Genomic DNA, 14,795 nt, shown 5'->3' on the forward strand with positions numbered 1-14,795 from the left:
ATCGTATCAATTCATAACATAAGTCATCTCAGAGCAGTTCACATAGTGAGGTGACAACCTTACAATATTATATTATGGAGAGAAACACTACAAATCCAGAAATTTCCTTTGAACAAGCACTGAAGAAAAAACTCCTTTCACAGGAAGAAAACTCCAGCACAACCCAGCTTGGCAGTGCAGTCATCTGCCTCAACCAGTTGGGGTGATGTAAACTAATCTTAAAGGAAACCATTTGAATAGATATCCTCATCATACAACCAAGAGATACCCACCTGCTTTCCATCCCCACGTAGGGCATACTGAGCATCTCTTTGCTCTCAAATATCTTGAGCCATAGGTTCTTGATGTCATCCCAGTCATCCAGCAACAGGTCCAAATTGCAATCTCGGTCAATGACCGAGACCAAGTTGGCTAGAAGTGGAGTGACAACTGCTTGGATTTTCCTCCATAGTGTGTGTCTGTAGGAAATATGAAACTTTCTTAAAATCAACAGGCTATTTGCTGTCAGCTACTAAAAATGAGAGAAATATCATATCAGTGGAAACCAAATGATTGAGATTAAGAGCCTGTTCAGCTGAAGTTTTGCCACGTACTTTACATTTTACACAATAGCAAAATACAGTTAAAGAAGTGATGAATAAATGAAAGATAAAAACTGCAAGCAAATATAGCAAGAAACTGCCAAGCAGACTGGTATAGTAAGTGGCAAATAAAGAAGAGGCTTACAGGAACGTCCCTCCCTCCTGAAGTGCATTGACATTAGATGCCGCATTTAGAACCCAACTTTTTGGACTGGGGATGTTGGCCTCATAGTCCTCTAACAACCAGCGGAGACGCTTCCTCACAATGTTCACAAAAGTACCTTTAAAGCAAAATTCATTTACTAGAATTTTTTTTCAGCAAAATTATTTGGTTGTGTTAAAGGCAATAATAAAAAATGGCCTGAAACCAAATCAGTGACTCATTTTCTAACCTTCTTGTGTCTGACTTTCGTCCAGTAGTGTAAGCAGATTCTCAACTCTCTTGGTACTGAATTCTCCGCTGTCCTCTGCATCCCTCAGCATGCTCACTGCACTCTGCACACAGCTTCTCACCAAATCTGTCGTATCAAACACTTTTCCCAAAACCTGAAAAAATATATGAAGTACATCAACAGCAGCAGCCGAGCAGCTGTATCCAAAAAAATATCAGAGGTGAATCCCCCATCGCAGGGTGTGAATATTTGTTAGTCAATAAATGTATGAATGAATGAATGAATGAATAAATGTATGCTTATATAAAATTCAGAACTTTTGAGGTATTTTATCATTTACCAATGAGTGCCCATGACTTACATACTTCAGAATAGGAGCTAAATCAAAACAAAGTGCCACTTTTTTTTATGTTATGGCAAACAATGACGAGTAGTGAAAGCCTTGTAGAAGTAACAATTTACATGCTAAAACACTGACCAGACACTTTTATTTTCACATCTGAGTCAGGAAACCTCCTCATACTGACGTCAAATAAGTTAAGCCTAAGATGTACTACATGTGAGAAGTTTCCCAAGCTTTGAACTGAATTTAGTTGGTTTACCTTGAGCCTAATAATTTCTTAATTGGGTGAAATGATTTTAATGTAAAACATCTGGGTTACCTATTATAAAGGCTTGGGTTAAAAGTTAGGGCTTCTCATGTTGCTATCAAAAACACCTGCAGTCTCTAGACTCCTACAAAAACACTAAAAAGGCTGATAATTCTAGTTCTGAAATTTCTGAACTGTCTTCTAATGATTTGTCATGTTTACCAAATTACAGTATTATCTACGTCATCACTGGCCCTTGGTGTTTGATTTATTCTAAGGTATGTTAACTTGCTATGCTAGATGTGTCTGGCATCACTAATTCAAAATATTGCCCAAGTAGGCAAAAAAAGGCTAATAAAAACTGTTTATGTTTCTGCAAATCTATCAGAGATTAGTAAATTGTATATTGGTGACCTGGACTGACCGGTAATCCAAATCCTCTTATTTTTCCATGTTACAAACATATGATTATAATAAATGACACTTACAGTGGAGTCATCATTTTGTGGCACACCAGTGAAGTCTTCTGTCTCCATGGCTTTAAAGAGAGAGAACACGTGAATTTATTAACTTCAATTATATTACATTCTGTAGCAAAAAAAATAAGATTTGATAAATTACCATCAGGTGAATCTTCAAAAAGATCACTTATGCGTAGCTTTTTCAAGCTGTGAACATCACAAACAAATTCTTTTGATCTTCTGAGATCATCAATGTGAACAGACCTCCAAGGACCTGAAAAAAGTCAGATTAAGAAAGACACAACGCATAAATTTTAACTGCTATTTAAATTGTTCATTTATGCTGTTACTCTCAGTGTGTGGCACCATGTGTGCCATTTTGTGTCATTTTTGTGCTATTTAAGCATGTTGTGACAGAGTCAACAAGGCTTAGTTGTGTGAATAACAGCAGCACTAACCGCCCTGAAAGCCGACATAGGAGGTCCCACCCTCCATTCGGGGAAGTTTGGTGACAAAGTACACAAATGTTCTTGTGTTGTCAGTAGTGTCACACCTGTTGGTTTCGTTGATGCATGAATATCTAAGAATTGCAAACATAAATACAAGAAAAAACAAATAAATCAGAACTTTTGCAGTAATATCAGCAGATTACATAAAAGAATATACGTATACTCACTTGGCTGAGGAAAGAATATTCCTTCTGTGGAAGTCTTCATCATACTCAGTTTGGATAATGAGCACTTTGTCTGTACTCGTTGAGCCAAGAAATTCCCTAACACAGACACATAAACATGATGAATTTGAATATGTATAGTCATGTAAATATCTGAATACACAAGAGTGATCACATTACAGTATTTAGGCCCATACATCTACTCGGTCTAATTCACAGCGTGATCATTTATATAATTATCCTTAGGAGAATCCAATGAAATAGAAGCACAAAGCTATGGCGATTTTTCAGTTTGACTGAAATGAGCATTTCCACAGATGTATTATGTTTGTTATACTATATTTACATACCTGATTTCCTTGAGGAAAGTGTACTCTGTGTCAAACTGTTGCAGTGACAGCAGCTTGATAGCATCCATCTTTGTCACGTTCTGCAGTTGTTGAGTGTCTGCTGAAGTCAGCAGCCTGGAAAATGTTGTAACCTTTCAAAAAGTAAAAGACATTAGAAAATATTATTCAATTCCTCATTTGCAAAAACAAGGTCATCTGCAAATAGTTGCATTATGTGTCATTATGTGTCTGTAATTTCTAATGTGTCCCACAACAGCTTGATATTGTTTGTACACTAGTCATTATTTTCATTACCTTTTTTGCATCTCAGTTTTGTTTTTCTCATTCACTAGTTCATAATGAAATTTTAAACAGCCCTTCAGCAATTTAAAATAGGACTTACTATAAAAACAGAAAAAAAATGTTACTCTACTACTTCCACTTCCGGTAAGAAGATTTAGGAAGAACTAAGTACATAATCTAAGGTTAACTTAACAAATGGGTAAGTGTTGGTAAGGATGGCATGAGCTTGTTGAATAAAAGAAGTTGGGTTGCACCGTATACAAAAAAAATACATGACTTATGTCCAAATAAATAGTTATCTTTCTGTAACTATGGATTGTCAGTGCTAACTAATGAGTACTTAACTCTTGGGGCCAGGCACCAAAACCATAAAGCAAATACATATGTCAGTGATGAAGGTTGACTTTTTAAATATTAAACTGAGAATGAAAAATAGATGGCTCTGTAAATACAAGGCACATCTCCAATACCCAGCTTTAACAATGCTGCAATGCTAGGGAATGTTTTTTCAATGAAATATTTGATAACATAGAGAAAAGATTACCTCAGTGAATAAGAAGTGTGACTGGTCCGACTGCTGTGTGTGATAGACAATGTAGTCTTCCAATGAACTGTGCATCTCCTCTTTGACATATTCTTTGATTAAATGTTCTCTTTCCTCATCTGGCAGTTTGGATTTACCTAAACGAACAACTGAGTCGGGAGTGGCACAGTTGAGCAGAATGTGCTTGGCATTGCTGAGTTTGACCTGCGCATCCGCTTCAACACTTTGATTCTCTGTTACTTGCAGGACCACAGAGGAGCATGTGTCTGAGTGGTAACCAATGAAGACATCACTTGGAACATAGTGCTTTTTTGTGGAGTCTTGACTACTCGAGGAGACAAAATCATCGACCCATCCCTCGAGTTGTCTGGCAATGTCCTTCTGTTCATTTTTGAGGACAGTGCTGATGTCCAGGTAGTGTTTCTCCAACCTGTTAATCAGTGGGATTGGAAACTGCTCGTAGACCACTTCTTTCTCTTCAATGACGATGAGCCTGAAGTTTGGGTGAACTCTGCATTTCACACGATGTGTTCCTAATCCAAGATCAACATACTTTTGACCACCTAGTGTCACATAGTATTGGTTGAGAGCATCATACAGACTTTCATACAGATTCTGAAGGTTCAGAAGCACAACTGTCTGTCCAGTTTCCATGCACACCTTGACACGATTGATGTTCCTACAAATCTGCGTGTACTCCTGATCCTTTGGAAAACTAGACCCAAAGATGACTTCTGGATGGATTTCATGAGAGAAAAAAATCTGTTGGAGAATCTGAAGAGCTGCAAAGTTTTTTGTGAGGATCAAAAGGTAGCGGCTTTCCTCCATTTGGGAAGCTGGAAAGATGCTTTGCTCAATCATATCAATGGTAGTGATGGTGGCATTGGCAAAGTATTCTCTAAGCTCTTTGCTGAAGAATTCAATCACATTCACATCATCTTTTCCGCTGAAGTTTCTCAGGACTGCTCCAGTGATTTGATCTGGGTTAGGACACTCGTTAGACATTTTGGTAATTGAAAATACCATTTTTATCAGACTGTAGAAATCCCGCAGACCAAAAAATCCCTTGGCTTCTTCACATACTGTCATATATGCTTTTGCAAAGGGTTTAAAGAGGTGTTTGATCTTTTCAAGAACCTTTTCTTCAGATGAGCAAATCCCTTTAGCACTTTTGATGAGCTCTTGCTGGTGCAGATCACCACGGGATACAAAAATTCCCCGATTCATCTTGGCAGGGTCCAGAGCCCAGTTGGAAATTCCAATGAACCCAACCCTTTTGTGAGGTTGTGGCTCATCGTCAACACAGCCCTCTTCCAGTAATGGGTGCAATGCTTTCAGTGGCATTTTCGGTGAATCCTCAGCCAGTCCAATCTCATCAAGAACTACCACCGAGATGTATTCATCCAAGTTTTTGCTTTCTTGAAAGCGTGCACATTGCTTGAATGTGTTGATGATTCCTTCCGGAGTTGAATGAGGGCTGCACTGGAAAGACACCAGATGTATCTGCTTCAGCCTCTTGTACAGTTCTGAATGTGATGTAGGGCCCTGCATTGCATCTGCAACTAGCGTTTTCGAAAGTGATTTGGAGCTCCCTGGTTTTCCAACAATAAAAAGGGGAATTCTTAGCTCAACACAGACTACCATCATGAAAAAGTTCTCTTTTAAAGCCTCGTTTCTGGCTATTGTCTTACCCATGGGTACACCACTGAGTAAAAGGTCCTGCATGAGTTGGATTTCCTGCTGTATTCTTTGTGGTTTGTAGTCACGAGGAAGAATTTGGCTGATGGCTTTCTGATATTGCTCTTTGCTCTCCAAGCAGGACTGATAGCACACTCCAGTGGCCATCAAGAGTGACCAGATTACTCTGTCACTAGCAGGTGAAAACTTTGACTTGTCTCCTTGCCTCTGAGACTGCTGCTGAAAGAAGGCGTTGAGATCCTTAGCAAACCTGTCGTGGTTTCTGTGGAACCACACAAACACTTGCATGCAGCGTTCCACATCCCTCAAACTGACAAAGCTGCATTCATCTTTCTTCTCCCTCATGAACTTCTGTGACAACGATAACACTTTGGTTATGGTTGGAATATAGCGCTTGTCTACCAAGTTGGTCTTTGCCTGTCTTAGCACGATTTGTTCAATATACATTTGCTCTGTTGAGTCATTGAGTTGTCCAAAATCCCAAACAAGAGGTATCATGCTGGGTGGTAACACATGAACACGATACACCAGCTGGCGGAGAGGGATAGAGCCAAGTCTGTCTTCTGCCTCCTGAGCTCGGACTCGGTAGCCCAGCCCAGATGCTTCCAACCTCTCAATCATTTTGTCCGTATGTTTTCTGTAGGGGTTGCATGCAGCAATAATCTGTAGTCCTGTTTCAGAGTCAAGCTGTTGTCCCTGCACTGAGTTATCACAAATGATCTCCTTGATGCTGCTAATGGCTTCTGTGGTGTTTGCCTCATCAAAGAACAGAACAGAGTCACACTGGTGATTTTCTGTATTGGCTCTTGCAAGAATTTCAGCTTCCTTCACTTTCTCATATATCATATCTGATGTAGTTCCTCCATGAACCTTGACCAGCTTCATGTTTTCTGCTGGTGCGCCACATCTTCTCAATTCACACATAAACTTTATTAGCCTTGTCTTCCCACATCCTGTCTCACCCATTATGATAACCGGGATGCCACACCTAAATCTCATATGAATTGCCATCATTTTGAGGATATTGTCTGTGGTCAGCTCATAGGTTTCATCAGGATCTGTTGGCCACTTGATGCCAAGCACACTGCACAGATGCTCAATCTTGTCAGCTCGAGGAAGCTGATCAAAGTCCATATTAAACGGGACTCTCTGAAGTCTTAAGCCAGTGTAAAGCTCTTGAGTCATGATGTTTTCCTGTATCACTTCTTTCGTCAATGGATTTATGGCATCAACCCCATTCTGGTCATTGAGCTTCAGGTGAAATCCAATGAAGGTCATGGATGTGTGGTCATCGTTGAAAAAGATGTATGGATGTGGCTTGGATTCCCACCTTTTCCTAATGAGGAATGGAGCTAAGTCTTTTTCGTTGAGCTCACTGATGTCAATCTGTTGCCTCCCTGGGCTCTGGTCAGTGATGGTTAGTGATGGGGTTGCAAAGTCTTTGGACATCAAGATCATGAACTTAACCACAAAGTTTTTGAATCCACGGAGAGTGTCTCCAACAAACTCAGATTTGCAGAAGACTGAATTCTCACAGTCTTGCAACTGAAGATTAAGAAACCAGACAAAGTTACGTAGCTCCGCCCATGATGGATCCATTATGCCACAGTAGATTAAGAGTATCTGAAGACACTCCACATGTGTTCCTTCAACACCTTGGTAAATGAAGTTGTCGAGATTTTCACTGTTGTGAAAACGAGTGAGGTACTGGTATGGTCTTTGATAAGCTTCACTCCTGAAACATTCATCATCCATGAGGGGGTCATCACGCTCCATGTTAGAACTTTCCTCTCTTCGCATCTCCAAAGCCATAATTTCTTTTGGTGGACGACAAAACACCTTTGGGAAAACATCTGAGAATGCAAAGTTTTCCTTTCGTCCCTAAAAATACACACACGTTTTGAATTAATCAGTCAAGCCCATCCTCTTACTTAATGTATGTTTCCTCTCCTACTAACTATGAATAGCAACTATAGCAACTGCTGTACACCATACCCCATACCAAGTCAATTATCTGTATCCTGGCTACTGCTGAAACAAATTCTAGGATTCTAATAGAGTGTGGTTGCATGAGGTACTTAACTGAGTATCAGTTTTATCAGAATACAACAATATCAGAGATATAAAAAAAAAACAAAAAAAACAACTGAATTTCCTAACATTAAACTGGACAAACAAGTGAATCGCACTTACCGATCTGCCAGCATATCTGGTCTGATCATTTGTGGATTCCAGTAACTCAACAATATACAAGTGTTTGTGGCTGCAGTGCCACATCTGTCCATCTGAATCCATCAGGTACCGCAGAAAGAAAAGCTTGAATAGGAATTCATCCAGACCTTTTTGCACCTAGAGACCATAAATTCTACTGTTAGAAAAAGTCTTGGCCAGCTTAGAGATTCTGTGAGAACAACATGCTTACAGAAATTAAAGCACTTTCAGGATCTATATCATATATAAACATTGCCTACCGAGGATGTGACATCAAAGTGAAACACCTTGACATCTTTTTGTTTTGGTGTGTCATACAAAGACCGGAGAATCTTGTGGTCATCAACCTCATGTTCAGTTAGTCGGATGCACTTCTTTAATGCAGTTCCGTGTTCAACACTTCGCTCCAACTTTTCATACAGTCTTTGGACATACAAAGACTTGCCTGCAATGGTAGAGAAACAATCTATTACCTGCATAAACCAAAACTTTGAATAAGAATCTCTGTCACTACAAGAATTTTAGCACACCAATGCTTGAAGAAAATTGCCTGATATGTCCCTTGACCAAATACATGAAAAAAACTGTTTTGATGTTAATTAAACTTGAATAAACAGGTAATCGAATCCTAATACTGAACTTAAGTTGGTTTTGTTGATGATCTATCAGCCCAGTTTTGTTATATACCACTGGCACAGAGAGTAAATTAGAAGTAAGTAAAGAAAATCTACTGTATATTTAGGACTCACCTACTCCTGCACGCCTGGAAGCAACAATACCGACAGAATGGCCACCTTTGAACACAGCATTCTTGTGATCTGAGGCGACAGTGTAATGTCTGGACAAGTACTTCTGGATATTATCCAGTGGCTCTTGGGGCACAAAGTTTCTTTTGAACTGACTGAATGCAGTAGGGACGTAAGTGTGCTCCCTGTCAGAGCTGCAAAAGATCACTAGCCTGTAATCATGTTGATAAAGGGACTGCAGTTTCTGAAAACATTTCTCCATTTCACAGCTAACGTCATAGGTAAGTTGGTCTGCCCAAAGCACTGTATAAATCTTCTTGCCAGTGTCACCTGGTGTGAGGCATCTCCTCAGGAAAAGCTCTACTTGCTCACAAGATGTTGCAGGGGTACACAAGAGAACCTCATCGTAACTTGGTAGTGGTTGATAGTCACTGGTCATGTACAAGGAGATGCATGAAGTTAAGACCTCATTGTGTGGGCAGATTAGGAGATTAGGCTGTTTTGAGAAAAGGCCTTTGGGGAGCTTCCTTCTCAGTGAATTGTCTTTTGTCCCTGACAGCATTGGTTCTTCCAATTCATACTGACTTTGGTTTTCTGTGACAATCAGCAGTTTTAATAGACCCCCTAAACTCCTTATGTCCAAAAGGTCATGGAAAAATATTTCTTCATTCTTCATGTAGCCATTCCACAAGTCTTCCAGTTCTTTCAAATCAGTGCTCTGGTCTGCCTCATCTGCTGGGTCATCAAAATGCTGAACACTGGCTGTGGACCAATCACTGTCTTCATTATCCCTTCTGCCAGGTTGATATTGGTTTTGAAACCTTCTCCATGTACTCCAGACATCAGATGTTGTGCAGTTTGGTTTGATGAAAGAGAGCATCATCAATGCTTTTTCCTCTATTTCTGCATTCACATTTGTTGGAGTCACAACATTGCACAGATAGAATATTTGCTCTGCTGTGAAGTAATTTAAGTAGTAGTGATCAGATCTCTGTTTGTCCATAAACTTTCGCCAATTGTTTAGAAAGAGCTCCATCTTCTTGGACAGTGATGTAAGTTGTTCAACTAGACTTCCACATACATGTATGGGAGGCAGGGTCTTGCAAAAGTTGATTTCCATAATGATACATGGGTCACTCTGAGTTTTGCAATAAATCTTAGCTTCCCAACGCCTAAAGAGTGGGTTCCCTGCAGCATAAAGGTCTACAAATGCTTTGGCTAGTCTTTGGACGTTGTCAAACACCTAAACAAAAAGACAGTGTGAGATTTTAGGATATGTAAAAAACAAACAAACAAACAAACAAACAAAACAACCATTTGTTCTATTGAACATTTCATTATTTTACAGGAACAGACTTACATATAAATACATTATTACAAAATAACAAAAATATGCAATCAATATACAATACCTCAGTGAAGCGCTCCACTTCATTATGATTTTGTTGTCTTCCAGACATCAGCATAAGCTTATTTTGCAACTCCTTTACGTCCTCGTAGGTGCATGTCATGGTTTTGTCATGTCCATTCTGGATTTGCAGTCTCAAGGAATTCTCTAAACTGAGCTACAAAGGAAAATATCAAAATGATTACCATAGTCGTATGTTTCAGTCCAAAGACCCAAAAACAGCTGCTAGTTCCTATCAGTGTGACAGTAGCCCTGCAATTCTTTCTCATTTAGGCATTTATTTCATGTAACTCATTTAGCATACCCTTTTCTGGTTTTGGGCCTTGATGGTATACATCCCCCTCTCATTGATGGATGTAGCCAGGGAGAGAGACGAAAATTCAACAGATCCTTGGTTTTCCCTTACAGTCTTTAACCAATCCAGATGGCGTGCCGTATCTCGCTGAAATGAGTCAGAAGAAAAATTGCCATGTTTCTGAATGTAGTCGTGTACTACTAATGTAATAAACTGAATTGTCAAGTTTTTGTTGTATTCACAAATGCCCAGTAAAACAAATAAACAAAAGTCTACGATAAATTGACCAGAATTTTTTCAGGCTACAGTGATAATACCCTGAGGAAGTACAAGTTTTACGTTTAAAAAGGTTACACGTGTGTGATGTCAACAGTAACATGTACGTTGTCATTATTTAGCATCAACTCCAGAATTTTTGCTTATTTCCAGAACACTTTCTTCCTAAAATAATCCCTACACAGACACCACTATTACCATGTCATTTACATAACCCCCTCCACTCATGACGAAGGTGAGGATGAGAAGTAATGTAGCCATTTTAGTATTTTGGAATCAGTCACTAACAAAATATCTTGTGCTGGAAACAGTACTTTAATATCACTGTTACGCCATGTTTTAGCCTTGAACTAACAGACTTTCTGCAGTAGTGCCTTAACAAATTAAACGCTAAATAGTACAAATATTTAGATGGTGAATTAATCTTCATTTTCACTTGAATCTGTTTTAAACAAAGTATGACAGTTATTTTGACTGGTTGTGGCTCAACTGTGGTAGCAACATCAGTTACAGTTAGTGATGATATGATGTGAGGTGAAATCTCACCAGCTTCTCTGGTATCTTTTTGTCATTTTCAAGTGCCTTCCACAATTTTGACAAAGAATCCTTGAACTTCTCAAAATCAGAGTCATGTTTCAGCCCATAGAGCATGGATGAGTAACCAAGGACAGCATCATGGAAACAGGCCACTCGATCCACATCCATGTCATTTTCTCCAGCAGAGATGGATGCCAGGTCAACGAAAACTTTCAGCTCATTGATATCTGCAATTACAAATTTGCTTTTGCTGTACTGAAATGTAGTATTTCACTTGTATAATAAACAATGGATTGTATTGTACCTTCAAGTTCTTTTTTAACCCAATGGACAAACTCTTCACTTTGACTGAGTGCCTGAAGGCAATTCTGGCGATCCTTTGTAATGTCTTCAAGGACATTTTTCGCACGTATGAAGGACTGATCTATGTAATCCAGTCTGATTGTCTTGAAGTTGGCTTCATTCTGAAAAACATACACAATTTTAAACAATGTATTGAAGTTGGATGTTCTGTCAAATTTAATTATTTCAATTTTCATTTCTCATTTCATTCTATTTTTCAGATCATTTTAGCATTTTTATCAAGACCAAACTAATCTTTAACAATAAATATGTATGGTGAAAGATAATTACTTGCTGAAAGGTATACACTTTTCGTATCTCCATATCATACTATATAATGTGCACTATACACAGCTGAACACAACTACATATTATTCTATACTCATCAAAATATTTATAAGTAAGTCTTCTGTTAATGTCTTACAGGTAAGACTTGAGGTTTCTTTAAAATATTTTCTCTTAACACCAAAGCTGCTCTTCCAACAGAGCATTAAGCAGTTGATAAACATACCATTTGCAGTAATTTATCCAGCACTGTGAAGTTTCCTTCTGGACACATGATGTTCTTGATAGCCATGATGATTTTGGAAGACTGCAGGGTTAGATGAAGATCCTGGTACTGTCGAATCTGCCTAATCCTTTCTCTGATCCATCTTCTGTTGTCGCCTGGATTTATTCTGCACATGATGTCTAAATCTTTCTCCAAATCTTCATATCTTCCTTTATAGCCTTCAAAGAAGCTGTCTATTTCCTCCAGTAACAGTTCCCCACTCTTCAGACTATCATAAAGCCCTTTGTACTTGCTGTAGCAGCTCTGGAATATCTTGCTGTAGACCAGGTCAAGAGTATAGATTTCTTCATTTGTATTGATGTGTTCAGGGTCATCTTTATCAGGTTGACCTCTTGACAGCTCCTCTACTTGGTTTGTCCAGCACATTGTAAAGACTGTGCTGCCTTTAACAGCATGCACTTCTGAGGCCATTTGACGAGATGTATCACGAAGGTTGAAATAAGTGACCTTCCCAGTAGCAGGAGAGGTCTGTCCATCAAGAGTGTGAACTTCCATAAATTCACTCAGATTCATTGTCTCAATGTTCTGATTATATTTTTGGTCCAACCCCTCAAAGTCAGCTGTGGATTGAAAAGATGATATTCTAAATACGGTTGTAGACATAAAGTTATTACAATTATCCTCTCAGCCGTATTTCCAAAGTATCAGGATCCAATATCTTTCCTTTCAGAGGTGCCATTCATTGTTAAACAGTCCTACAAACTGGATAATCAGGCCCTTAAGACTAACTAAAATCCTCCTGAGCTCTTGCAGAAGAACCACAGACTTGAAACAGGCACCTGTTCTACAGGTTAAAAAGTTGGCTATTGTTTGCACACCCTTGTTGTGGTACTCAGCAATTTTTCTCAAACCCTATAGCGCCGGCACTGACAAAACTGACTAATGCATCACTTCACATTATAACACTGACAGTGATAAAGCTAGCACAGAGCGACCTACTAACATGAATATAAACTGCACATCAGTCAATTGTCTGTATCAGTATTCCCACACCAAATATTATAAAAAGGCAAGTAAAACAAAGCAAGAATTGTCATGACTAATAGTACAGAGACATCACAAAAAAAACGAGAAGTCCATCAGTACCGAACTCACTCAACAACACCTGATGTGTCAGTAAAGACTTCCTCCCCTGATATATGGAAGTTGCATGAGATGCTACCCATCAGAATGCAGCTGGCAAACCCTCAGGTCAACACCTTGCACTGCCTGATTAAGGTATTGGTGTTCCTTGACCTTTGCTTTATCAGCATATTTCATGCTTCAAAAATCATCAAAGAAATTTAACTATGCAAACATTTCCCAACAGTCTGCAGAACAGAACATTTGTTACAAGTGAACTCAAATGTCCTAGGTCTTCTTTAACTCCTTCAGTAAATATCTGGTTAAATGTTTTATACCAAGTCAGATCATTTGAATTACCCCTTTGAACCCCTTTGAAGATTTTTATCATAGGCATCAGGAGCCAATAAAGCAGCTAGTTGATGTAGGTCTGTCAGAAAAGATCCAAGACTGGTGTCACAAAAGATATATTTCAAACCCAAACTACAAACTACAAGTTTTCCCCTTCAAAGTAATCACCCTGGAGTATATAACTGTGATCTCAGCTCTCTGCAGCCATCAAACTTTTTTCCACATTTATAGACATATTCTCTGTTTCATGTCGTCAAGCTATGAGCACTGAGCAACGAACAATCCTGAAGTTTCTGGTCTTGTTGGGGAAAACTCCGTCAGAAGTACTGAGATTGCTGCAGCAAGTGTATGGAAATGAGATGTCACACTCACATGTTTGAGTGGTGCAAGGTCTAAAGAGGGACGCGAGGATGTGGAAGACGACCCCAGGAGTGGAACAAATTCAGACAAAATAATTCACAGACACAATTTCAATGCCAATAAAATTCAAAGTTAGAAATTCAACAGCTTTTAAAATTCAAAATTGGATGAGCTTGATTTGTTTCCATATGAAAGCGACCCAGACTTGCTAGAGAGAATCATCACCGGTGATGAGTCATGGATCTTCGAGTACAACCCATAGACCAAACACCAGAGCCTTCAGTGGAAGATTCCGACGTCGCCAGGCCGAAAAAGCAAGACAGTCGAAGTCCAAAGTCAAAATCATGTTGATCGCATTCTTTGATGTGAGGCGCATCGCCCACTACGAGTTCTTGCCACAAGGCCAGACGATCAACCAGCATGTCTTCAAAGAGATCCTGTGGCGTTTGCTTCATTCAGTGCACCAGTAGAGGTGTGGCAGGACCAGTGGAGGCTGCTTCACCATGACAACGTGCCTGCTCACAACGCCCTGATCATCCCCCAGTTCCTGGCTGACAAGAACATTTCCGTGCTGGAGCAACCTCCCTACTCACCCCACCTGGCTCTGTGGGATTTTTTTCCTCTTCCCCAAGCTCAAGGGGGTCACCGAGGGAATGCGTTTTGAAGATGTGGAGGGCATCAAGATGACTGTGACGACGGAGCTGAGGAGGATCTCGGAAGAATCCTTCCAGGAATGCATGGCGGCGTGAAGAGAAGGCTGGGGAAGAGTGTTAGACTCCAGGAGGATTACTTGGAAGGGGAAAACTTGTAGTTTGTAGTTTGTATTTGAAATCTATCTTTTGTGACACCAGTCCTGAAAGTTGTCTGACACACCTCGTATGCCAAGAAACAGAACTCTACAAGGAATCATAATGTGACTTGTGACGTTAAGCCCCACAACATATCATCTTTATTCTAAGGCAGACTTCTGGAAAAACTTAAACCTTAAACATATTTTTCCTGAGTGTGCAAGCACTGCCTACCTTTGACATGTTCTGGAAGCTCCTGGCAGATTTGTAGAAGATC

At 39.5% G+C, this 14,795-nt stretch overlaps 1 protein-coding gene across 1 annotated transcript in view; it reads right to left on the reverse strand.

The window, feature by feature from the left end:
• The window catches only part of LOC103360795 (E3 ubiquitin-protein ligase RNF213-like), a 60,675-nt gene that overhangs the window by 38,969 nt on the left and 6,911 nt on the right, over positions 1-14,795 (reverse strand). The window contains exons 12-29 of the mRNA XM_008286692.1: positions 14,753-14,791; positions 11,898-12,517; positions 11,349-11,508; positions 11,054-11,271; positions 10,241-10,378; positions 9,941-10,093; positions 8,532-9,771; positions 8,043-8,227; positions 7,765-7,920; positions 3,874-7,452; positions 3,048-3,178; positions 2,701-2,796; positions 2,483-2,604; positions 2,185-2,298; positions 2,052-2,101; positions 974-1,127; positions 727-862; positions 277-458 (exon numbers count right to left, since the gene is read on the reverse strand). Coding sequence (XP_008284914.1) covers positions 277-458; positions 727-862; positions 974-1,127; positions 2,052-2,101; positions 2,185-2,298; positions 2,483-2,604; positions 2,701-2,796; positions 3,048-3,178; positions 3,874-7,452; positions 7,765-7,920; positions 8,043-8,227; positions 8,532-9,771; positions 9,941-10,093; positions 10,241-10,378; positions 11,054-11,271; positions 11,349-11,508; positions 11,898-12,517; positions 14,753-14,791 — 7,473 coding nt within the window. The remainder of the gene's footprint in view (positions 1-276; positions 459-726; positions 863-973; positions 1,128-2,051; positions 2,102-2,184; positions 2,299-2,482; positions 2,605-2,700; positions 2,797-3,047; positions 3,179-3,873; positions 7,453-7,764; positions 7,921-8,042; positions 8,228-8,531; positions 9,772-9,940; positions 10,094-10,240; positions 10,379-11,053; positions 11,272-11,348; positions 11,509-11,897; positions 12,518-14,752; positions 14,792-14,795) is intronic.

The sequence above is a fragment of the Stegastes partitus genome, unplaced genomic scaffold (genome assembly GCF_000690725.1).
Source record: "Stegastes partitus isolate 25-593 unplaced genomic scaffold, Stegastes_partitus-1.0.2 Scaffold464, whole genome shotgun sequence".
Taxonomy (NCBI): domain Eukaryota; kingdom Metazoa; phylum Chordata; class Actinopteri; family Pomacentridae; genus Stegastes; species Stegastes partitus.